The 24,217-nt window shown below is 39.3% G+C and overlaps 1 protein-coding gene across 2 annotated transcripts in view; it reads right to left on the reverse strand.

Moving 5' to 3' along the window:
* DEK (DEK proto-oncogene) overlaps window positions 1–22,863 on the reverse strand; it is a 30,464-nt gene extending 7,601 nt beyond the window's left edge. The window contains exons 1-7 of one of the 2 annotated variants that reach the window (XM_060109143.1): window positions 22,555–22,863; window positions 22,044–22,197; window positions 18,659–18,760; window positions 18,310–18,419; window positions 16,865–16,959; window positions 15,855–15,975; window positions 11,177–11,365 (exon numbers count right to left, since the gene is read on the reverse strand). In XM_060109143.1, coding sequence (XP_059965126.1) covers window positions 11,177–11,365; window positions 15,855–15,975; window positions 16,865–16,959; window positions 18,310–18,419; window positions 18,659–18,760; window positions 22,044–22,188 — 762 coding nt within the window. In that variant the 5' untranslated portion in view covers window positions 22,189–22,197; window positions 22,555–22,863. Of the gene's footprint in view, window positions 1–11,176; window positions 11,366–15,854; window positions 15,976–16,864; window positions 16,960–18,309; window positions 18,420–18,658; window positions 18,761–22,043; window positions 22,198–22,299; window positions 22,405–22,554 lie in introns of those variants that run through there. The other variant, XM_060109144.1, reaches the window with a different exon arrangement.
* Window positions 22,864–24,217: the final 1,354 nt, after the last annotated feature.

Here is a 24,217-nt window from a genome sequence, read left to right on the forward strand (position 1 = left end):
CTTAAAGAAAATTAAAGTACATAGACCAACCTGTTCTAAACTTAGGTGGGCTCAGGCTGTTTCTAAGTGCAGTTCATTGGATTTTAGTGCTTGTCTTTCCTTTTGCTACACTGCCATCCACTGAACATAGTTACTTAAGTATAGTATCACCCTACACTACCTCAATAATACACTGTTGGCCGGGAACTAGCTAACCTATCTAGTTTAACTGCGACTAAAAAAATGCATTTAAGCAGTGTCAAAGGGCCAACATGCTTCTAAAAATAAAGTCTATAAGCTTCACCTATGGATTTTTGCTATTTAGAGGCCATTTATACTTTTTTCCTAATTCTCAGAGGTGTTCCAGACATAGGGGTTGCCGGAAAGGCATCAATGGTTCATCAATTTTCTATGACTAACCTGAACTAAGTTTTAAGTTTATTAAGCATGCACTTAATTCCTAAGAACCACACGAGGCTCTGAAAAGAAATACTAAAAATTCATAAGTTCTGTTGATGCACTTAATACACAGAATAATGACTATTATATATCACTCGTTAGTCAAAAGTTAATAAAATCTGGACCTGCGGGTCATTCAAATATTTTATAATAAACTTAAATTATTACAGAAAGCATAGGGGGGGATGAGGAAGGGAGAGCAACAATGTTATAAACATTACCACTTGATCCCCATTCAAATCAGATAGTTAGATAATTAAAATACTTTCAGAGCCTTTAAAGGCCAGGGTATAAGGTAAAATTTTAGAAAGAACACACACTATGGTGCCATTTTTAAACTTGCATATTGGGAGTAGTAATAGTTTGATAAAGCATAAAACTGTGCAGTGATAAATAAAGGATAATCAAGCCATCTCCATAAAATGTTACTATTGGGGCTTCCCTGGTGGCGCAGTGGTTGAGAATCTGCCTGCCAATGCAGGGGACACAGGTTCGAGCCCTGGTCTGGGAAGATCCCACATGCTGCGGAGCAACTGGGCCCGTGAGCCACAACTACTGAGCCTGCACACCTGGAGCCTGTGCTCCGCAACAAGAGAGGCCCCAAGTGAGAGGCCCGCGCACCGTGATGAAGAGTGGCCCCTGCTTGCTGAAACTAGAGAAAGCCCTCGCACAGAAACAAAGACCCAACACAGCCAAACAAACAAACAAACATTTTTTAAAAAGTTACAATTGGACAAACAAAAAAATTAAAGCTAAGCTTCTTTCTATATTTAAATCTTCTAAAAGGGAGAGTGTTCTATGGTTTTTTAAATGGACAACTAGCCTATTATCATCTATTAACAAAAAGGTTGCAAACATACTGTCAGAAGTACTATAGAAGATACAACCTAGTAAGTGTAGGCTCTGGAGGCAAGCTGCCTAGTTTCTAATTCCAGACCCAGTACATCTTTGGGCCCTAGTTCCCTTGTTTATAAAATGAGGGAAATAATAGTACTCAGTAGTCTTAGGGGGAGTAAGTACATTAATACACAAAAGTACTTTTAATGGTGCTGGGCACAGAGGAAACAATAAATATTAGCTATTACTACTATTATGAGTGCTTCCTTTTGTAAAGGAATTCTTTCATCATACAAATGTAATTTCCTCCAATAACTTGAAGTTTTCTTTAAAAGGCAAATACATAGAATAGATACATAGAATAGCAGTAAGACTGCCTCAGTGACACCTGTGTTAACTAACCATGATACATCATGCTTATTTCATTACATTCTGGTAGACAGAACTGGACCCACAAATAACTGAATCTCTGTAATAACAAATTATGCTGTTTACACTGGAATTCGCTTATCTTTAGTAACCAGTTACAAATTACTCCGTGACAAACTTAAGGTAGGAATTCAGTAACGTATCTTTTTCATACTGGTAAGTGTTGGCATGGGGAAACAGTGAAAACTGAGTAGTAAAATAAACTCTGTAGAAACTCATACTTATGGGTTTCATCTTGAGCAGGGAGGCAATCAGATAAATAACTCACATCATGTGCTTTAGCCCTGCAGCTGCTAAGAATCATTTGAGCTGCCCTGAAGATAAGGTATTATGTATAGGAAAAAAAGGTAACTTTGGAAAACAGGCATCTCAAAAGACAGACCTTGATATTGCAACCCAACGTACAATTTTTGGCAGTTAAGGTGAACATGGCAATCTGGTATTTTGGAGGTAATGAGAAGGGGCCCTGGGAGAACTGAGAAGTAAAGTTAAAAAACATGCCTACTTAAATTTTACATGACCTTTCAAGTCTTCATTACTTTCATTCCCCCTCCTCAACTTAGGAAAACCTCACTCATGAGTCTAAACCCAATTTAGCAATCACCTCCTCCAAATCTTCATAATACCACCAACTTGATTAATCTGTAATGCCACAGTACTTGACCTACAATTCATTTGCCCCTTCTTTCTGGAAGGCACTGTGAAGCAGTGAATTAGAACACAGGTTTTTAGAGCCAAACTTCCTTGGTTCAAATCCTGACTCCACCAGTGACTAATTTCGCGTTCTCAGGCAAGTCACTTACCCTTCTGTGTCTGATTCCGCATCTGTAAAAATGGAGGTAATAATACCAGAGTTTGCTAAATTTAACACTCCCCCCCTCCCACACCTTATCTCAGATACTGGGGTACATTTTGCAATCTACATTAAAATGATGCCTTACAGGCATTGCAGATTTGACGAACTATGGCCATGTTTGTAAAATTTTGTGAGGCTCAAATGACTGAATACATAAAAGGCACCAAAGAAACATTTAATGTATTTATGTTTTTTAAACTGTAGTTAGTTACATGTCTCTTCTCCCACTACACTACAAGTTTCTTAAGGGCGTTATCTGACAATCTCCACAAGAAGAGACACCAATCTAATTTAGCTCTATCTGTCCCTAACAACCACAAGAGTGTTCGCCACAAAGTAGCCATGTAAATATTTCTTGCCATGTTCACCTCTGTATATCATTTGCAGGATCTGGTTTACCTGTACTCTGAACCCAGGACATGGTTAAAAATGTAATTAAAAGGATAAAGAAAAAAGGCATTTGTATAGCACTATTTTCACATACATGATCCATATGACCTAAAAAACAAAGCAAAAAAAAAAAAAATCCAAAGACAGCTGATCTCATTATAAATGAGGAAAATTTATCTGTGTAGTTAAGTGAGCCAATGTCTTACAGCTAGTAAGACGCAAGACCTTGATTAAATTCAGTGTGCCCGGGCCTCCCTGGTGGCGCAGTGGTTGAGAGTCCGCCTGCCGATGCAGGGGATACGGGTTCGTGCCCCGGTCTGGGAGGATCCCATATGCCGCGGAGCGGCTGGGCCCGTGAGCCATGGCCGCTGAGCCTGCGCTCCGCAATGGGAGAGGCCACAACAGTGAGAGGCCCGCATACCGCAAAAAAAAAAAAAAAAAAATTCAGTGTGCCTCCTGCTGCATTAGTTGCTTATAGAAATGACTAATGTACCTACATATTTCTTTAAGCCAGAGGTGAAACTACTGAACTAAACCAATGCAGTAAGTCAATGATATCATAATCTATTTATCATACTGTTAAATTTAACTTTTTCTGTTACATACAAATGTTACTGATAATAACAAAGAATAAAAAATGTTGCCAGAAAATATAGAAGGGCAACAAAGGACAACCAAACTCAGTATCAGGGCTGTCTCTGGCCCTCACCTCCTAACGTTGTATGGGCTCAAGATCATTTCTCTAGAATTTTTTGTTTGTTTGTTTTGAAGCCAAGATAGGCCTTCGGTGTAATCCAATTTTGCAGTTTTCTCCAAATCTCTTTCTTTTGTTATGCCAACCTCTCCTGTTTATCCTTTAAGGCTCAGATCAAATTGCTACTTCCTATGAAGTTTCCCTGTCTGGATCTCTGCTCCCTACCTGCCCCTATAAAGAGGTAAATACTCCATCTGGAGCAAACCACTTTCTTAGCTCTTAAGTTATACTTTACTGTACTTTCTCCCTCCTAATCTTTGACCTCTTCCCTCCTACCAACTAGATTGAACGGCTTAACACAGAGACTCTTATTTGTCTTTTGATCTCCACTGCAGAGCTTAGAACTAGCACACAGCAGTTGCTATGTAATTATTTGGAAAACTGGGATGGGAAAAGATCCTTGAAGACTAGATAACTTTAACGATCTATTCCAACCCTGAGGTTCTATTTCATTAGAATCACTCTGCTTGCTAAGACAAACATTTTTTCTATCAATAGCAGTGAGCCAAACTTCTTGATTTTTAGTATCAGTCTTCTGGCACAACTTACCTAAATAGGTTGTACATTTAAGAGAGAAAAAAAATCAAGTGTGCAGCCTGGGGACCCATGTATTTTTTAAAAGCCCCACAGCTTACTCACCTAGCTATAAACCAAGTAAAATGAGAGAGAAATATATGGTCTAGATCTGTCACCAAGCCTTTTCTATGAAGTGCCAGACAGTAAATATTTTAGCTTTTGCTGGTTCATATGGTCATTGTTGTACATTCATCTTTTTTTACAAATATTTAAAAAATGGAAAAACCATTCTTAGCTTCTATGCTGTACCAAAAAAACGGATCTGGCATACAGGCCATAGTCTGCCAACTCCTAGTCTACATGATGAACTACTGGAGACATATAGGGAAAAGGCAGAGCCAGATAATGAGATCAATAGGATCCTTTATGTCAATAGCTTTTAGTTTTAAATTTTTGCAGCAGAAGTGGATATATGCCCATATTAACTTTCCTAAAGCTACTGCTTAAAATCATATATGGACATAGAGCTGAAGACGGAAGTATGACCTAAAGCTCTGGAAAGTTGGTTATTTATTATATCTTCAAAGTACAAAAATGAGGATATATCACTTTCTCTCATGGAGTCAAGACTAAATAAGAAGCAAGGTGTGAAAGTACATGGCACACAGCAGATCTCAACAGTATCCTCCTCGTTACACACCAATAAATGCTTATGGAATGAATGAGTGGCACTTCTCCCCAGATAGACTGTCAGTTCCTGGAAGACAGAGGCCATGTCTCTTTTCCCCACTTAGCAAAATGCTCAGGTAGAATAAGACAACCATTCTGAAGGAAGGAGAATGATCAATCTACCCCCAAAGGTTGTATTACATAGGCATGCCCAACCACGTGGGTTCTCTATAGTCTGGCTTCAAGATATGTTGCTCTAGCTTCATCTCTAACTGCTTTACTTCTGGACAAACTACCTAACCACAAACAAGCGTGTCTGTCACAGTACTTTCCTACTCCCCATCTTTGTTCATGTGTCCAACTTTCCTTTCTATCCCCAAGGTCAATTTCAATTGGTATTTCTTCCATCTCTCCCCAAAGCTTTCACTCATCAACACACAGAGATTCTCTTTCTTTTGAAATCCTATATTAAGCATCAATCAAATGGTATTTGGGTAGGAAAATGTCTTCTGTAACCCCAACAGCACTTAGCACACTATTTATTGAACTGAGCAATCGAAAAGTGATTACATTAAAACCAAGTACTGGCCCCCTATTTTAAGTCTTTTAAAAAATATTCTGAATATTTCAGTAATTAAACAGTACATGGCATTATAAAGTAAAAATGTTGGAAGTACTTATGATACTTAACACCTTTATTATTCAATCAAATAGGAGGCAAGACTGAGTCTTTTAGCAAAATGTATGGGAAAAAATGAGGTGGAAAAAAAAAAAAGCTAGTTTCCAAATTCTCATGGGATTTATTTCTAAGATTCTGGCTTGCCATTTTTGAATATGCTGTGAGTGGTTCAATCAGGACCATCCAATACTGCAGGTATTTTTTTATGTGCTAAAGGAAAACAGATAAAACTGAGAGCTGCCATTAATTTCAGGTAGTACAACGTACTGTCATCTAAACTTTTTACAATGTACTGTAGTAATATAAATTTTAAGAAATCTGAAGGAGATTTTCCATGTGTCTGATAACCGTGAAGGTATAGAATCAGAGGAATGACCCGAGCACTTTTTGAAGGAAGGCAAAAAAAAAAATTCTTGGGGGAAGGCTTACCTATCTTTTATAGGCAGCAGGGCTATTGAAGGAGGGTCTCCCAAAAAGACGCCTGTCACAGAGCCAGAATCCTGTCCTCACAGCAGAAAGGTTGTACTGGGTGAACAGATGAACAAAATAAGTATTAGCTTAAAATACACTATTCTTTTAACAACTTGGCTGAGAAAACTCGAGAGCGCCAAGAGTAAAGAATGTGCAAACCCTGCTATATTCCACAAAAGATTATGAAAGCAAGTTTAACCCTAAACAGATTTTATTGTGGTAATTATTCAATTTTGCCTTCCAACAAAAGGTTTCAATAGTTTATATAATTCAGCAATTCCTCTGATCAGATTGAGATGGGGGAATTCTTATTTTTTAGAACATATTTAAGGACTAACAAAGCTTTCACGTTCACCCTCCCACCACTACCAAATAATTCCTCAAATGGTCCAAATGTTTATCAAAACTATAACTGAAAATTTCTCTCACTTGGTAAACATTGTAGGATGGCTCACTCAACATCACACTTTTTATCTGCCTTCCTCCTATAGACGCAGGAAAGCTAACACTTGGGTCTTACTAGCCTCCCCTACAATTAGAGGTGGCTGGGTAAAAAGTTTCGGCCAATGAGATGTACATGGAGATCTCTGGTAAAAGGTATCCCTGCCAGGGGGGGAAAAAGCCAAAACATCACTAGAAGAAATCCCTTTACTCTTTTTTTTATCTGGAACAGGGATACAATGCCTAAAGGTAAAACAATCATCCTGAGATCATGAGGTTTAATGCCACATGTAAAGATGGTGGCTCAGGAAGAGACAGTCCCCAAATTCTCAGTACCTTTCTTGAGCCGCTCTACTGGCCCAGAATTGCCTCTCTGTGGACTTCTTGTCCTGAAAGAAAAAGGGAACTCCTGTTTTGGACATTATCAGTAGGGCTTTTAAGTATTCAGAGCTGAAGATATTCCTGATGTACCTGGGAACATTCAGATAAATTCAATACTCACAAAGTAAATATCCATAGTCTGTTTTATACTTTCCTAGAGATAAAGAGTATTTATAAAAACACTAGGAAACAAAAACTGAAGAAGCATTAAGCTAGCTTTTAAGGGTCTAAAATAGAATTAGAATTGTTTTCTCTAATGTGAAGAGCACTGCTTCTCCTTTCTTCTTTCTGTACTCTCAATAATTTCTCTGTACCTAAGGTAATACCTGTTGTGAACAGCATGCCTGAGTATGGTTTCATCTCACTGGTTCATTTCGGGAATCCTCCCCTAAAGATCTACTCCAATGTGTAAATCAGTTGATTTTCATAATAAGTTTACAGAAAATAATTAAACCTCTATTCTCTCATTCTAAAGAAACCTCATCTAGGGCTTCCCTGGTGGTGCAGTGGTTGAGAGTCCGCCTGTCGATGCAGGGGACACGGGTTCGTGCTCTGGTCCAGGAGGAACCCACATGCCACGGAGCGGCTGGGCCCGAGCCATGGCCGCTGAGCCTGCGCGTCCGGAGCCTGTGCTCCGCAACAGGAGGGGCCGCCCCGCGTACTGCAAAAAAAAAAAAACCAAAAACCTCATCTATCAGTTTCTTCCTGGTTCCAAATTGCTTTCCTTCTACTGCCCTAAGTAAGCAAATGTCCAAGAGCCAAGGTGATAAAGAAGTTTAGACCAGTTCTTGGGCCCAGTCGCTCCGCGGCATGTGGGATCCTCCCGGACCGGGGCACGAACCCGTGTCCCCTGCATCGGCAGGCGGACTCTCAACCACTGCGCCACCAGGGAAGCCCTAGACCAGCTCTTTTATAAAGGAATTATTACCCAGGTCACACTCAGAAAGAGCACCTTCTTATTTGAATTAATTCTAAAGAAAAACAGAATTAAAAATCGCTGTGAACAGCTCACTGCATATCATAGAAACAGAGGTATAGGTACAGAGAACCTCAAACAAAATGTCTTAGCAATTGCTGGCTAACATGCTATAAATGTGACATATTTCATATAAAAGACTTAAAAAAACCCCTAAAAACCCTGCCAATTCTGTTTTAACTGCAGTTTTCAGTCATTTCAAACCCACATTTTAAAAATAATATTTACTTATAAATTAAGTATCCTACTCTTTCACACAGCTAAATGTGGAAAGTAGCAGGTGAATAATATTCAGCCTCATATAACTGGCTAATGAACAACTATAACTTGAACTGGATTTCTGCTTAAAACTTCTGACTTCAGCAATATGAAATAGATTATTTGGTCCAAAGCTCTCAATTTACAGAGGAAACAAGAAACAAGCTCAGTTATTTACTCCAAGAATCTAAAATAGAACAAGAAGCTGATCTTAACAGGGAGAAGTCTTATCTATGAAGGAAAATTTCATTTCAGGAAATAAAAATAAATAATATTAACCCAGTAATTTTCCATGAAAAAAAAATCTGCAAAAAATATTACATCTATAAGCAATCCTCAACTTTTCCAATCAACCTGCAATTCCTCTGTATAGCCTCTTAGAAAAGAGGTCCTTTCATAGTACTGACCCAAAATACCTCAGTTTATGAAGTCCCTAGCAAGAATGCCACTTAACAGACTCTTCAAAAAAATAGAATAAGGGAAAACAAAGAAATATAGAAATACTATCCTTCCTGCCGGCACTTACCTTTCAAAGGCAATCAGAGCCTTTCACAGCAATGGAATCAGCAATAAAGTTTTTGAGGAGGATGGCCCTAAATTTGAAGGAGTCTTTAAAGAAATGAAGAATACCTATGTTTGCTAGAGGGTGATTTATCAGGAAAAAAGAAAGATTTCTCAGTCCAGATTTTATTGGCATTATATTTTATGAAGTCTGTCAATACCAGCCCAAGTAGAAAAACCTAAGCAGAAAACAGAGCATTATGATATAGCTTTTATATTGTGTGACTTTATATACTTAATGTTTTATTTTATTTTAATTTATTATTATTATTATTTTTAATTTTTTGTGGTACGCGGGCCTCTCACCGCTGTGGCCTCTCCCGCTGCAGAGCACAGGCTCCGGACATGCAGGCTCAGCGGCCATGGCTCACGGGCCCAGCCGCACCGCGGCATGTGGGATCCTCCCGGACCGGGGCACGAACCCGTGTCCCCTGCATCGGCAGGCAGACTCTCAACCACTGCGCCACCAGGGAAGCCCCTATACTTAATGTTTGAAAGGCATTTTTGTGTTTTTTTTTCTCCATGGATTTTCATCATTTGACCTGGGTTTCTAGCAAATGATCCTTGTTTAAGGCAATGTAGAAAGAAAGGCTTTGATTTGTAGTGGGACAGTTCCATTTGTGATCATTTTCCAGGAACCAATATGGTTATAAATCAGGAGTCATCTACATTCACAGATGTCAACTAACTCTATTCAGAACAAAGGGACAATAATCTGGAAAGCAAATGAGAAAACGAGTGTAAAATATCCTCACTTTTTAACCTGCACCTTAGTAATGACAAGAAGACTGGATTTATAAACCTTGCATATGGTAAAATGTCATCTTAATACTAATAGTAATAGCAGCAGCTAATACTTATATAGTATTTGTGGCAAGTACTACTCTAAGTGCTTTAAATAAAGGCACTTAATACAACCCTTGGAGGCTGGTACTATCATTATCCCCATTTTAAAGATGGGAAACTGAGGTACAGAATTTATAACTAACTTGCCCAAAGTCAAACAGTGATAATCAGAGTACAGCTGGGATTTGAACCCAGTTTCCAAAGGCCATGCTCCTAATCATCTTGCTTCTACAAAAATATTAGATGTTTATATTCTACGACAACTTTTCATGCTTTAAGTCTGCCTTTAAAAAGGTCTTGGGAAGCGTAGTGAATACACAATAGTAGATAACCAAAAATTTGTTGAATGAGGAAATCTATTACTGCAAAATTGCTACTATTTATATTCACATATAAATAACACATTTTCCTCCTACATGTCCTTAAAATCTATTCCATAAAAACCCTAGTGCTCAGATTACTCATCTTCCTTCACACCAAAAATATATCAAGATACTAGTTATGAAACACCTGCTGGATCTGTAGTATCCTTTTTAAAATTATGAAGCATTCTATACTTAGCTTTATAGAAGTCTTTATAAAATCTGACATTAAAACAAGCATGGATTTTAAATACCTAAAGACAAGTATACACAAAATGCACACCTATAAAATCACAGTTCACCACATCTTTATTCTCTCTAATCCAGCAGTTATCAACTGAAGGTGATTTTGCCCTCAGGGGACATTTGGCAATGTCTAGAGACAGTTTTGGTTTTCACAGCTGGAGGCTGGGGGCAGGGATGTGCTACCGGCATCTAGTGGGCAAACACTCTGCAATGCACAAGACAGCCCTCCAACACCAAAGAATCATCTTGGTCCAAAATGTCAAGCCACCTTAATCAAGCCCCTACATAAGACAAGGGGGATTACCCAATTTACAGAGCAAGTTCTGATCATTAAAGAGAGCACCAAAACAAGTTAAAACGGAGCCAGCAAAACACGGTTAACAATAACAGGAAATCACCTCCTTGTACCCTCTCCCTCATCTACTTGACTGAAGATACATATTAAGGAGAGGGTAAAGCTAACCCCTTACATGGTTCAGCAGCTCTCCTCTTCCCGAAGTTTTTCTTCGGAAACTAAATATTCTCAACCTTTTATGAATACTCCCAAGTAAAAGAAAATGACAGGCATTCCTAAGTGACACAAAATTTGCCCACCAATCAAATAAACTTCAAATGCCACTAGTCTCATTAAATAATCCCAAACTGAGATAAAACGGTGGTCCTTAAACCCCTTGCTTTTTGCATAAAGCAGAATAAAATGGTGCAAGTCAATCATAAAATATTAATATACTATGAAAAATTTCTTTAAGTCTCCTTTGTGCTCCTGTCAGGATATGTACGCCTCCCCCTTCATTTACCTACTCTAGTCTTCAAGGTCCAGCTCAAACCTAGTGCACAGCAACCTCATTCTTTTCCAACTCTTACACTCTGGCATGGCAATAAAACTAAAAGCTCCTTAAGAGAAAGAAAGGGCTTACCTTAATCATTTCTGTGTCTTTGGAATTAAAAACAACATGGTACACATATAGTTCCTTCAAATCTATGCTTTCTGTCTTAATCTATTATATAGCAGGAGTATTTAACTCTCTCCATGGAAAGAAATGAGGAAAAACCCCCAACATTTTACCTCCTCTTCACTTTCTTTATCTTCATCATCTGAAGACTCTTCTTTGTTTTTCTTTTCCTCTTCATCACTGCTAGATTCATCTGACAGAATTTCAGGACATTTGGTTCGCTTAGCTTTCCTGGACATTCCAGAACTGTTCCGTTCCTTCTTGTTGCCTTTGCTAGAAGTCTTTTTAGATTTTGGCAATGGCTGCATAAAATAAGGATAACATCAATGAGGTATTATATTTCCAAGTCAATGAGGTATTATATTTCCAAGATAACTACTTCTCAACTCAATTCTTCTTGTTCCTGTCTCAAGAAATTTTATTTCCAAGCTTAGCAGCTTTACAGAGAATTCATCTTTAACTTCATGTGTCACGTCAACCTTTTTGTCTGCACTACCAATACGCTTTCATTTTTTTAGAACCTTAGGTTCTAGGCAAGAGACTCTTCACATATTTGAAAGAAGTATGTGTTCTACATTCTGATACGGGACTAGAAGCCCAAGTGCACACTGTGTTAAGTTCAGATATTTGTTTATACTTCATCAAGACGATATTTTCAGTTAGACTTGCTATTTATTTCACTCCTACAAGCATTAAAACTGTCACTGCCTTCTTGTTTCAGGGGACCCACTAATCGACCAGGAGGAATCATCCATAAAGGAAATAAAACCTCACTTTACACATCTTGAATTTATGAAACATATAGTTTATATTCATATTACCTATGGGTTCTACTTTCAATAATGCCAGGATTATATTCTCACTGATGATTTTACATATGCAATAAGTGTTCAGCATGTTAATTATGAAACGAATTAAGAACCACAAAATAAGTGCCACTGCCATTACTGATATTCAATTAAACCATGTATATTTAAAAAGCAGAGAGGAAAATAATTTGATTAACTAACAAATTTAATTTTTAAATGCTTTCTTAGGGGAGTATTTACTAACTTCTGAAATTGAAGACTATAAAATAACCTTGCATAAAGGATCTGAAAAGACAGACTAAGGAATCAAAATTTACTTCTAAAATCATGGGCATCTCTTGTCTTTATTTTTGCCTATGTTATTTTCTACAACAAGGAAAATTCTGTAACGTAACCTTAAGATACGCGATTGTATAAATGTTACTGTAAACTTTAAGCTATCTCTCATGAAACTAGCAGAACCACAGGTCCCTTCTCTTCCAGGAACTTTCAGTCTTAGGGGTCACTGTTACCTGTACAAAAATTAAGAAAAGGTGGCTGCTTTGTATTGTAATGTGGCATTTTCAGGCTATCTACAACCCACAGGACAGCCTCTAGCTTGCCCAAACAACCTACCCTTCTCTAAAGATAGACTGGAAAACAGCCAATCTAGGTACCTCCAGAAAATAAGTTAGTGGACCAAAGGTATTTCTCAGAGAGGTTCTCCACAAGAAACCTCCTAGAATGTATACAGATAACCTTGTTATGTGAACTACTGCCATTACCACCTATTACCAGGAAACAAATCCATCTGGATAAATTCTTTGATATGCTTGTTTGGAGAAAAGGTAACTCACCGTCCAAACTCTCACCACTCACTAAATGAAATCCAAGACATGAATATATTTGAAAAATGTGATATCCCTATGTCAGCTCAGAAACCAGATGCAGGTTATAAGAATATAATCTGTATGTGAAATCAGTAAGATGAGGACTGGAGTGGGTGCTGGATAAATTTATACAAGAAAGTGAAAGAATGCTGCATCATTCAAGAAACCAATCAAGAAAATGCAACTTCTAAAAATAAATGAAGAGACTTTCATTTTTAAGAAGTAATAATATATAAACGCCTTAGAGCTTTCCTATACTGGTTCTAAAAATAGCTGAATCTATTAATCAGAATCCAATGTCAAGAGCATCATCCCTTTTTGGAAACAAAATCTGATTAACAGTCAAGCTAGAAGTACAAAAAGATAGTAAAACAATGTTAAATCAATAATTTTAAGACTATTCTAGAGCAGAAAAAATTAGTATTAATGACTTTATAGTGTTTTCCTTAAATGATGCAAGCATATGGTAGCACAGAAGATAGCCTGAGATTGATACCATTAGATTAAGGAGTAATCATCACAGAATCAGATATGAAAAATGGATGTAAGAGTAAGATTCCATAAAAAAGGATAAAACAGTGGTTCTCAAAGTCTGGTTCATGGAACCTGCGGTTTCCTGAGACCTTTCCAAAAGGTCAGAACTATTTTCATAATAATACCAAGGCATTATTTATTCACTCTTTTCACTGCGTTGACATTTGTAGTAATTGTGCAAAAAGCAAAGGTGGGTAAACCTACTGGTACCTTATCAAGATGGAGGCAGCAAACTGTGTTTGTAGTCATATTCCTCACAACCACACACCAGTTCTTGATGAAACAGTAAATACTGTGTTAACTCTCAACCTTTGAGTACATGTCTTTATAACAACTGTGTAACAAAATGGGAGGTACACATAGAGTACTTTGGCTACATAAGGAAGTTCACTGATCTTCTCAAGGAAAAGCACTTGCACAACTGAGCAGTGAACTAAGCTACCTTTTTTCATGGAATATCACTTTTAAAAGAATAATTTAAAAACTATGCCTATTCAGACTTAGGTATTCGATAGACATAGTCTCAGAAATAAATGTGAGCCTGTTACCTCAAAAAAAAACCTGACAGTATTTATTGCCAATGATAAATTTCAAAATTTCAAGTGAAAATTAAAATTTTGGAAAGTTCACATCCACTATCATGGACCTGACAGCCTCCCAATACCTAAAGATTTTTTTTTTTCCTGATGAGACAATGGTTATATTAATGAATGTGACTTTTTGACAGTGTTCAATGAAATGCGCCAGCATTTGGAAGATATGCATAATTCAAGGAACCAACATTTTCCAAATGGAGACTGCATATTACAAAATATGCACAGATAAAAGGTCCAAGTTTATTAACATGGTTTTAGATACCACATTACAACTAACCTTTAAGAACCTCCCCACTGTAGAGTTTTGGTGTTATATCAAAGGAGACTATCCACAATTATCTGGAAGGGTTTTTAAAATATCCCTCCTTTTTCTAGATACATAGCTGTGTGTGGCTGGATTTTCTTCATGTACTTCAAGCAAATCAATACATTGCAACAAAAGGAAATGCAGAAGCAAATGAGAATAGAGCTGTCTTCTCTTAAGCCAGACATAAACAGATTTGCAAAAACAGAATGCCATTCTTCTCATTAGAATCTTGTAGAGTTATTTTTCATACAAAATATTACTTTTAACATGTAGTGAGCCTGTTGTTATTTTAGAACTTCAGTTTTAATTTAGAATACAGTAAATATCAAAATAACCCACATAAACAAAAGCTCTTGAGGTCCTCATTGATTTTAAAAGAGTAATGGGGTCATGAGACTAACACATTTGAAAATCACTGAGGAAACGTTGAATATAAACATATCCCTCATAACTCAGGCAACTTAGTAATTGCTTCTGGGGAAATAGTGTTCAAACTCATCTTTTAAATAAATCAACTAGAACACCTCCTCCCCCATTACCATACGCCTTCAGTTTGCAGCTGTATGACAAAAATATCCTTAAGTATCACTATCCAGCTAATGGTCAACAGGACCAAGAGCAGACAAAAATAAAAGTCCCAGAGCTATTTTCTCGTTTCTAATCTTAATGCCCTTCTCCCCTCACTGATGGTGTTCCCCTGAACTCCTAGGCCCTCTAGATCTCTTCCCAATTTCTTTCCTATCAAAATGAGAAAATATGAAAATATCTGCTAAAAGATTGAAAACAAACTGAAAATGCAAGGTCATATAATTAACACTTCAATAAACATTTTAACTCAGTGATGTCCTTTGTTACTGTTAAACAATCAGGGCACACCTAATCCAGATTTTAGAAGAGTAGTGAAAACTATAAGACTTTTACTTCCCTGTCCAGCTCCTGGGCTCTCTTGATGATTCTGGAAATATAGTCCAAGAAACTTCAAAGAGCCAGCTTTTTTCTGTCACTTTCTCATAACCTTATTCCAGTATCTAGTAAATATCCAGCTTTAATACACCATCCTGCCTTTCCTGATCTGATTATAGGTCACACACCCTCCCTCACCAGCCCAACACCTCACCCTCAGCTCAACCTGTTTCTGTTCAAGTGCCTTCTATATACATAACTCTGGATATTTCCTTTGTATTTCTGTCCCATTTGACATTTAGTTAACAATTATTTTTCTTTTTTTTTTTTTTTTTTTTGCGGTATGCGGGCCTCTCACTGTTGTGGCCTCCCCCGTCGCGGAGCACAGGCTCCGGACGCGCAGGCTCCGGACGCGCAGGCTCAGCGGCCATGGCTCACGGGCCCAGCCGCTCCGCGGCATATGGGATCCTCCCAGACCGGGGCACGAACCCGTATCCCCTGCATCGGCAGGCGGACTCTCAACCACTTGCGCCACCAGGGAGGCCCAACAATTATTTTTCTTAATCTTACATCCTTTACATCTGATAAGGGAAAACACATCCGTATGCCTTCTCTGTTATTTCTATCATGAAATTGTTGCAGATGTCAACGGAAGGCATATTCTTTGAATGTAAAAGATATTACTGAATGTTGACGGCAATGTTAATTAAAAAGAGAATGGAGACACTACAAATAACTGATTTGTTACTGAAATAGTAAAAAGTGATCCTCACTTTGCCAGAAGGCTTTGGATGCATTAAGAAATTCAAGATCCTTTTCACCAGTTCACTATTTACACCTGACCGCTCCAAATCAAGAACCTCGCAGATGCTCTTTAACATGGCATTTCTAAATCTGAAACAGAAAATGGAAGAAACCAATGTGATTATGTAGGAAAGTTTATAAACATTCTCCACAATATAAAGATAATAGCTAACCAAACTGGCTCAGCCACAGACATTAAGAAAACAGCCAATGTTTCTCTGAATCTTAGGAGTACTCCCCCGATAATCTTGACTACTGCACAAAATACAACCAGATGTAATTATTAATAAATGGAAAACATCATTTACCAATTAAATCTTAAAGGTGATATGAAAATAAGTTCACTTAGTTCACTGAAATATAACATAAAATTTTCAATACTATAAAATTCACAAACTTGTTAATTCTTCTGGCTGGTGACTGATTAAACAACACATTTTCCCCTGAGTATTCCTACTGACAATGTCTTGAAGAAGGTATAGGTAATGACCTTTAATACTCAAGAGTTTTTAAACCACAGGTGACTTAACAAACAAAAACTCTTATAAGAATATATCATCACATTAAAAAAAATTTTTTAAAGAATGTATCATCTTGTTTGCATTAGAATGGAAATGATTTCTATCAAATTGATTAACTTCAAAATAGTTTAAACGGTACCTATAAGTGGGAGAACAGAGTGGCTGGCAGGGAACAGGAATGGAAGAGTTTTCACTACATTTCCTTTGGACCTCCTGAATTTTGGACTGTGTGAATGATTTACCTGTATCATTCTTCTAAGAAACAGAAATGTCTTTTGAGTTTTCAATAATCTTGACAGTCGCTATTTATCGGAAATAGTTAATACTTTATGATGACATGCTCTTGGAATTTAAAGCAAAGAATCAGCAGTCTACTGAAAACATAAGGGCAGTTATATTTAAATGTTTAAAATTAAGTCTGAAGCACGTTAACTATGATATTTATAAAAATAACTTACTTTTTCAACATTTCTTCCTTCTTTTTATATTGGATACTTCCTTTTTCAAATGGAAATCCACTGAACTGACCCACATTCTTCTTTAATGAGGACACCTGAAAATGTTTCTCCTATTATTAATGCTACTTATTACCCAGTAATGTACACAAAAAAATTTCAAAGCCAACACCTTTATTTTCACACCTGTCTCCACATTATAATATTGGTGTATTCAACATTTTTTCTTCACATTGAAAAACTGTATTTGCTACTAAAATATTAACATTATAAAGTGTTCAAACTCAATTCTTTGAAAATAACAATTTGAACTGAAATGTATTTCGTCTGGGATTTTTTACTAGTAATTATAAAACCACAACTAAATGTTACCTGACAGCACCAGGGGATGTGGAAAGTTACTAAAAAGACAGCCTACTCCCTGGCGGTCCAGTGGTTAGGGCTCCATGCTCTCACTGCCAAGGGCCCGGGTTCAGTCCCCGGTCAGGGAACTAAGATCCCACAAGCTGTGCGGTGCGGCCAAAATAAATAAATAACATTTAAAAAAAAAATGACATCCTTTCCTTTTAAATACAAGTTGCTAGTAATGTTTCTTATTTTCCAACAGAAAGTCAGGGATTGATTCTTTAAAAAGAACAAAGCACTTCCAAAAGTTAATACCATTTAGCAGTGATGGGACTTGTGTAGATTAGATTGTTGTCAGGGTCGAATGAGGTAACACACATGAAAATAAATTTTACCATGCTTCAGACAGTCAAACACCGTCAAACTTTACTTTGTCCACTCACAGCTCAAAGCAAAGTCTCCTCACTTACATGGAATACTGAAGTTGTGTGTACAGTATAGTAATTCAGTAAATGAAACACTGATTTATTCTAACACTGGCAAAAAAATTACCACCTAATTTAACAGATATTTCCTCAAAATGAGATACAATATGCTGTATCATTTATTTCTGAATGGTTAGAAACATCCAAAAAGGGACTTCCCTCGTGGTCCAGTGGTTAAGACTTCGTGCTCCCAATACAGGGGGCCTGGGTTTGATCCCTGGTCAGGGAACTAGATCCCGCGTGCCACAACTAAGACCCAGCACAGCCAAATAAATAAATAAATATAATTTTTTTAAAATCCAAAAAATAAATTTCTTCTAATACAGTTAAAAATCACTAAAATCATCATAATTTTGATTTCACAATGTGAACTTTTAGTATGCCTTAAAAACAACTACAGTATAAAGAGCCCTGGATGTTAAAATACTAATGGCTAATATCCAGCTACATGTCCTGTGATAAGTCATTCAACTGTGTGTCAGCTGGCTCACTTGTAGGGTATGGAGATTGAGCTAGTTGATTGCTTAAGTCCTTTCCAGAACTAAAATTATGCTTCCATTGTGAAGTATTTTAACACATAAGTATACTACTAGGTAAAAGATATAAAAAAGGTCTTACTGTGCCTGGTCTGTTGTAAAGCAGTTTATGTAGATTTCTAAGTTCATCCGTTTTCTTCTTACTCAGAAAAAAATGTATCCTTTCAATTTCACAAAGTTTCTGCCCCTTTCCTAGGAAAAAATACCATGTTAAAGTTAAATACCCATTATGTGTTAGAACATTTAATTTAATGAGAATTATTTTTACAGCATAATTTACATATAACTTCTGCTCTAATAGGGCAAATTAAATAGAATTACACCAGTTACATATTACTACTTAGTAAACACTAAAAACTAATAAGCACTGCTATCCATCGTTTTGTACATTTAGGCATTTTCACTATAAAATGAAAGGAACATAAACTTACCTTGTGCAATTGTAAATGGCTCTCTTTGCAAGGAAGAGACTTGCATTGTCAACCTCTCTACTTTTTTCTTTTCCCTCTTGCCTTCCACGATGAGACTCTTTTCTAGAAATTAATTTAATACTTCTTAAATAACAAAAAGCTTAAAGAAGGTATTAACTTTATTACATAAACATAAACTCTTCTCCTGAGCATGATTTTGAGAAGCAAATGATACAAAAGAGATGAAAATATGTGATAAGTTAATAGCATTGCTGAAGTTTTTTAAAAGTAACACTTTACTTACCTGGCAATCCCACAGGGGAACCAGTTTAAAAAACAAAATCAGAAAGCAAACAAACTTCTATCCAGCTACAATTATTGCTATGGAAGTCCAGTCACTTTATTTGTGAAAAATCGCCAAGGTGCTCATTAAACCTACGATTTGACTAGACATAATTCTATTAATTGGGATTCCATTTACCGTACATCAGAAAACAGCAAGTTTAGATCGAGATTTTAAGAACTTCAAGAGATATTCAGGGCAAAGCAATAATTTAGTAAGCTGACAGAAGAAAAACAACAGTAAGGCAGAGAAGCCTGGAGTTACTATGGCTAGGGTAAAATTCTACAAGTTTACACTTAAGTCAATCAATTGGGAGGGTATTACTTTGTAGTTCAATAAATGATGTTCATAATAATGGTCATAAAACCCTGTAAAAAAGTTTTGCAATGTTTAGTCCGGACTGCTTTTTTTTTTCCTGAGCTAGGTAATATATATATTTTACAATTTAAACATTATGCTGGATTTTCTTTTTTTTTCTTTTTGGCTGTGTTGGGTCTTCATTGCTGCACACAGGCTCTCTCTAGTTGCGGTGCGCAGGCTTCTCATTGCGGTGGCTTCTCTTGTTGCGGAGCACAGGCTCTAGGCCCACAGGCTTCAGTAGTTGTGGCTCGCAGGCTCAGTAGTTGTGGCACACGGGCTTAGCTGCTCTGAGGCATGTGGGATCTTCCTGGACCAGGGCTCGAACCCATGTCCCCTGCATTGGCAGGCAGATTCTTAACCACTGAGCCACCAGGGTAGTCCCTAGGCTGGATTTTCTAAAACCCATTTACTTTCTGACTGAGATAAAGTCAGATAAATAAGAGGACACTATAGATTGCTGCAAGTCCTTCCATTCATTCACCTGCATGCCTGTTTTGTGCCAAGTTGCACTAGATACTAAGGAGGCATCAATAGATGATTAAGAAACTGAATATTTCTTGAAAGAGATCATGTCTACTGGGGTCCGTGAGACACAAATATACTCCAAAGTAGAAGATGATAATACACTTTAAGAAAGATATAATTTAAAGTTCTCTGAGTTGATGAAAGAGTAATTCTTTTTCGATTATGGAAAAAGGACCAAAACATTGGATCTGGCTTTGAAGGACAGGTAAGATTTGGAGACGTAAGGATCTGCCCACAAAGAATTAGTAAAAAGAAAGGGATTCCAGCAGGTGTATGCTGGCAATGGTGTGCAGCGTGGAGAGAAAGCACTCTAAAGCAACGCTGGTGACCACTCGGCTTCCTTTCCCTGAGTGATATAAGCCCTTTGCTTGCTGCTGATTACCATCTATAAGCTAATGACTTTCCTGGTCTACCTCCAGTCCAGAGCCTTCTCTTGAGCTTCAGGCTGTCAACTGAACAGCTCCACTTCATGTCCTACAGGCACCAATCTCAATGCATCCAAAACAGAAGTCATAATCATCTCCAAACTCACTCACCTTCATGAATTCTAATCTTTCAGAAAATGGCAGTATTATCCACCAGCTGCCAAAGACAGAAACCTAGGAGTCATCTTTTACAAGGCATCTCCTACCGCCCTTCCCCTCACTCCCCAAACCACCGCCAAGCTAAGTCAATCCACCCCCTTACTTGGCACAAATTTCAGTGCCTTGTTTCTATGATGCCTCAGTAGTAGAGTTAAATTTTCAGGGCCAAGTAGGATAAAAACATCCACAATTTCGACTGCTCCACAAACACCTCAAATGAGTAAAAGGAGAACAATAATAAATTAGGACAACTATAGAACTGCCTGGGGCTAATTTTTTTAAAATTTTCATGTTAAACAAAAATCACAATTTAAACTGCCATCAATCTCCCGAGCATTACTGTACCGGTCATTTATAGAATTTTTACATGACTTCTATAATTTCTTCCTGATGTGAAGAAATTCATCATCTCCGTGGCATCCAAAACCAAAAATTGGAGGAAAAAGCGCTGAGAAAGTCTTGGACTAGTAGTGAGATACTGCGGCCAATTTTCAGTTGTTATATTATGAATAATTTAAAAATAATTCATATTTTTCCTAAGCGTTTTTGTACTTAAACGTGGACATGCTTCCCCTCAGAGCACATACCACTTTAGACAAACAAAAGGCACACCGTGTAATCTCAACCCAGATTGTATTTATAAAAAGTGCTGACGGTGGACTGGTTTAGACTTAAAAAAAAAAAAAAATTTGACAGTGAAACCTGGGTTTGGGACGAAAACCTCAAACCTCTTCCCAAGTTTGGTTGAGCGGTAGTCAAATATTAAACAAACCTAGATTGGGCTAACACCACGAGAGAAGGCTAAGATCTGTGACACGGAGCTTTAAGCGGTTAGAAACATTTTAGGAAGTTGGCACAACTAAGGGGCACTGCCCCATGCATCCTGCATAAACTGACGCAGCATACCACTCAATTCTCTTAAGGCTCCTCGGTTTCGTGCGTCCAAAGAGGCTACTACCGCTCTCTCTCAACACCAAAACCGAGACAGAACTGAGCTCTCATTTAACTTTCTTTCACAGTTCACTGCTTTCGTATTTAACTACTTTCTAAAGGAGCAACAGCTTTCACCGGGGTTTCCCCGTGAAAGTAACTCTCCTAAGCCTTTGAAAAGAACGTCTGCTGAAGTTCGGCAAATAAATTACAACTGTTAAAATATTTCCAAGACTCGTATTAATAATTTTTTCAAGTCTTAATATATGATTTCGGTTAGAACCCTACAATAACTTCAAAAGGCAAAGGACGTGTACTTAAATTAGCAAAAACAAGACATTACCTTAGTAACCCCCAAGGCTAGCAGTTTTAAAAAAGCAGATCTGAAACTCACAAACTTCCTGTCAAATGATAAAATGTTATGAACTTCTCTGTTGCTGGCGAGAAGTAAACTGCACTCCAAAGTAGTAACAACGGAACGAGTAATTTTTTAAAAATTGGAATTCCCGAAGTTATTTTCTCTGCTACTGCTCAACACAAAAAAACCCCTCATTCCGCAAACATTCTTACTGAAATCACTCCGATTTAGCGTCTCTAAGCGCAAAAACAGCCAGAAAACCGTTTTCGGTAAAATCGATCACTAAGAACGAGACTTCCTCCCCACCTTTCTCTTCCTCTTCCTCCTCCTCCTCGTCGTCCTCGTCCTCCTCTTCACTTTCTTCTCTCGGACCGGGCATTTCGGGCTCTTTCTCGGACGCGGGCTGGGAGGGGGCTCCCTCTCCCTCCGCAGCAGGGCCGGAGGAGGACATGCTGTGGACCTGCGGGCGGGGAGGAAGCCACACGTCTCGGTCCCCTCGCCCCCGGCTGGAAGGACGCGGCTGCCCCAGCCGGCCGCCCCCGGGAGCCGCGGGGAACCTGACCGCAAAGTTGCCTCCCAGCGTAGCCGGGTCTGCTGCTCTCACTCCCCGGGGGCGGCTTCCCTCTTGCCCCGCAGGCAGTCCGACCGTCCTGAGGCGGGAAAGCGCGGGCGCCTAGCCGCCCCTCCCACCGCCCGGCCCGCGCCGCCGGCCGCCCGCGTCCCCTCCCCCGCCCCAGGCCGCCGTCCAAATGGCCGCGGCGGTGCGGGAGGGCCCCGCGCGCCCTCTCGGCCTCTCCTTCGCCAACGCGGCCCTCACCACGGGTCCCGGCCGCCGCGGGCCTGCCGCGCGAGAGCACGAAGACGCTCCGGGCGGCAGCGACAGGAACCGAGGAGAACGCGCGCAGGCTGCTCGCTGGCGTGACGCTTGCGCCGCTCTCTCGGCTGCCCAGAATCAACAAGATTTTCAAAATGGCGGTTCGGGAAGGAAAGCGGGAATGCGGCGGCCAATCAGGGCCGTGAGCTGGGAGTTGGCGCGCGCGGAGTGGGGGAGGCGGGGCGGGCCGGCGCCTCTGTGGGAAGCCCCGGCGGGCTGGGCCCGGGCTGGGGCGCGAGGGTCGCCCTGGCCGCGGGCGGAGGGGCCGCGCGCTCCCTGGCGGCCCCGGCGGCGTCCGGCGTCTGGTCGGCGTTCTGCCGGGAAAGCGGACAGGCCGCTTCCCGGGCGGCGTGCGGGAGCGGGCGCGGGGCCGGCGAGGCCGCGCCGAGCGGAAGAACGCTAGAGGGCCTGCATGTGTATTGTCTCCGTGGCTCGTTCCCGGAAAAGAGGAGCGGCCCCGGGTCCGGGAGGGGGCGGGCGGAGGGTGGTGAAGAAGTTTACATCCCGTGAAGTCGCTGCTACAGTATTTCCCAGAGGTTGAGGGGAGTAACTAAGTGAGCGATCTCATTTGGGTCCCAGAGATCACGCTGGTGATGACTCCCTAATCTGCTGTATTTCGGAGGACCCCGTCGCTTGTAAGGTGCACCGCAAGGGAAAAGCCCCTACCACGTTGAAAATTCACAGTCACAGGAGAGAAAAAGATTTCCAGACCTGTAAATGTAGGGGGTAGTCATGTGTGTTTGTTATAATAGAGGAAATACGGTATCACCCAGTCCAGACTCTTCTCCCAGAGTTCTAGGCCAGCTCCGCAGAATCCTTTAAAACTCAACGTAAAAGTGAACACATTGCTCCCATACCCTTGAGTTTCCGGGCTTGCAGGTCGAAACACTTGCAATAAACTCATCTTTTGGCTTTGTTTAAGAAAACAACAACAACACAGTGCTTCCCCCCGCCCAAATGCTCCCCCGTTACTGTATTTGATTCCCTTCATTTTTTCCCCCCCGAAGTCCTCAACCACTGTCTGCCCAAAGTATCCTTTTACTGGACGAACTTAACAGAAATATGATCAGTTAAATTTGCCTGAATGGACTCCGGTTTGTAAGGCAAAAGTTAAACATTTTCTTTGAATCTTCTTTTTTCCTTTTGTGCCCCTACTGAAAACATAAGCAAATCCTTTCACTTATACTCTCAAATTTTAAACCGTTTTTCACTCTACTGATGTCACGCAGATCCTGTCCACTCTCTTGCTTGGATTTTGACATAGTCCCTCACTGGTCAGGTGGCTTCCACTTTACTAGCCCCACCTCCTACTAATCACGTAGCAGCCAAGGTGATTTGTTTGTATTTTTGTTTTAATTATCAGATTGGGTACTCGCTTGCTTAAGACTCTCCAATGATTCCCCATCATACTTGGAATAAAGTTCAAAATACTTATGTTGTCCACCAAAGAAAAACGCACAACCTAAAAGTTGCGAGTTACTTTTTTTTTTTTTTTAATAAATTTATTTTTGGCTGCCTTGGGTCTTCATTGCTGTGCCCGAGCTTTTCTCTAGTTGCGGTGAGCAGGGGCTACTCTTCGTTGTGGTGCACCGGCTTCTCACTGCAG

The sequence above is a fragment of the Mesoplodon densirostris genome, chromosome 10 (assembly GCF_025265405.1).
Source record: "Mesoplodon densirostris isolate mMesDen1 chromosome 10, mMesDen1 primary haplotype, whole genome shotgun sequence".
NCBI classification, from domain to species: domain Eukaryota; kingdom Metazoa; phylum Chordata; class Mammalia; order Artiodactyla; family Ziphiidae; genus Mesoplodon; species Mesoplodon densirostris.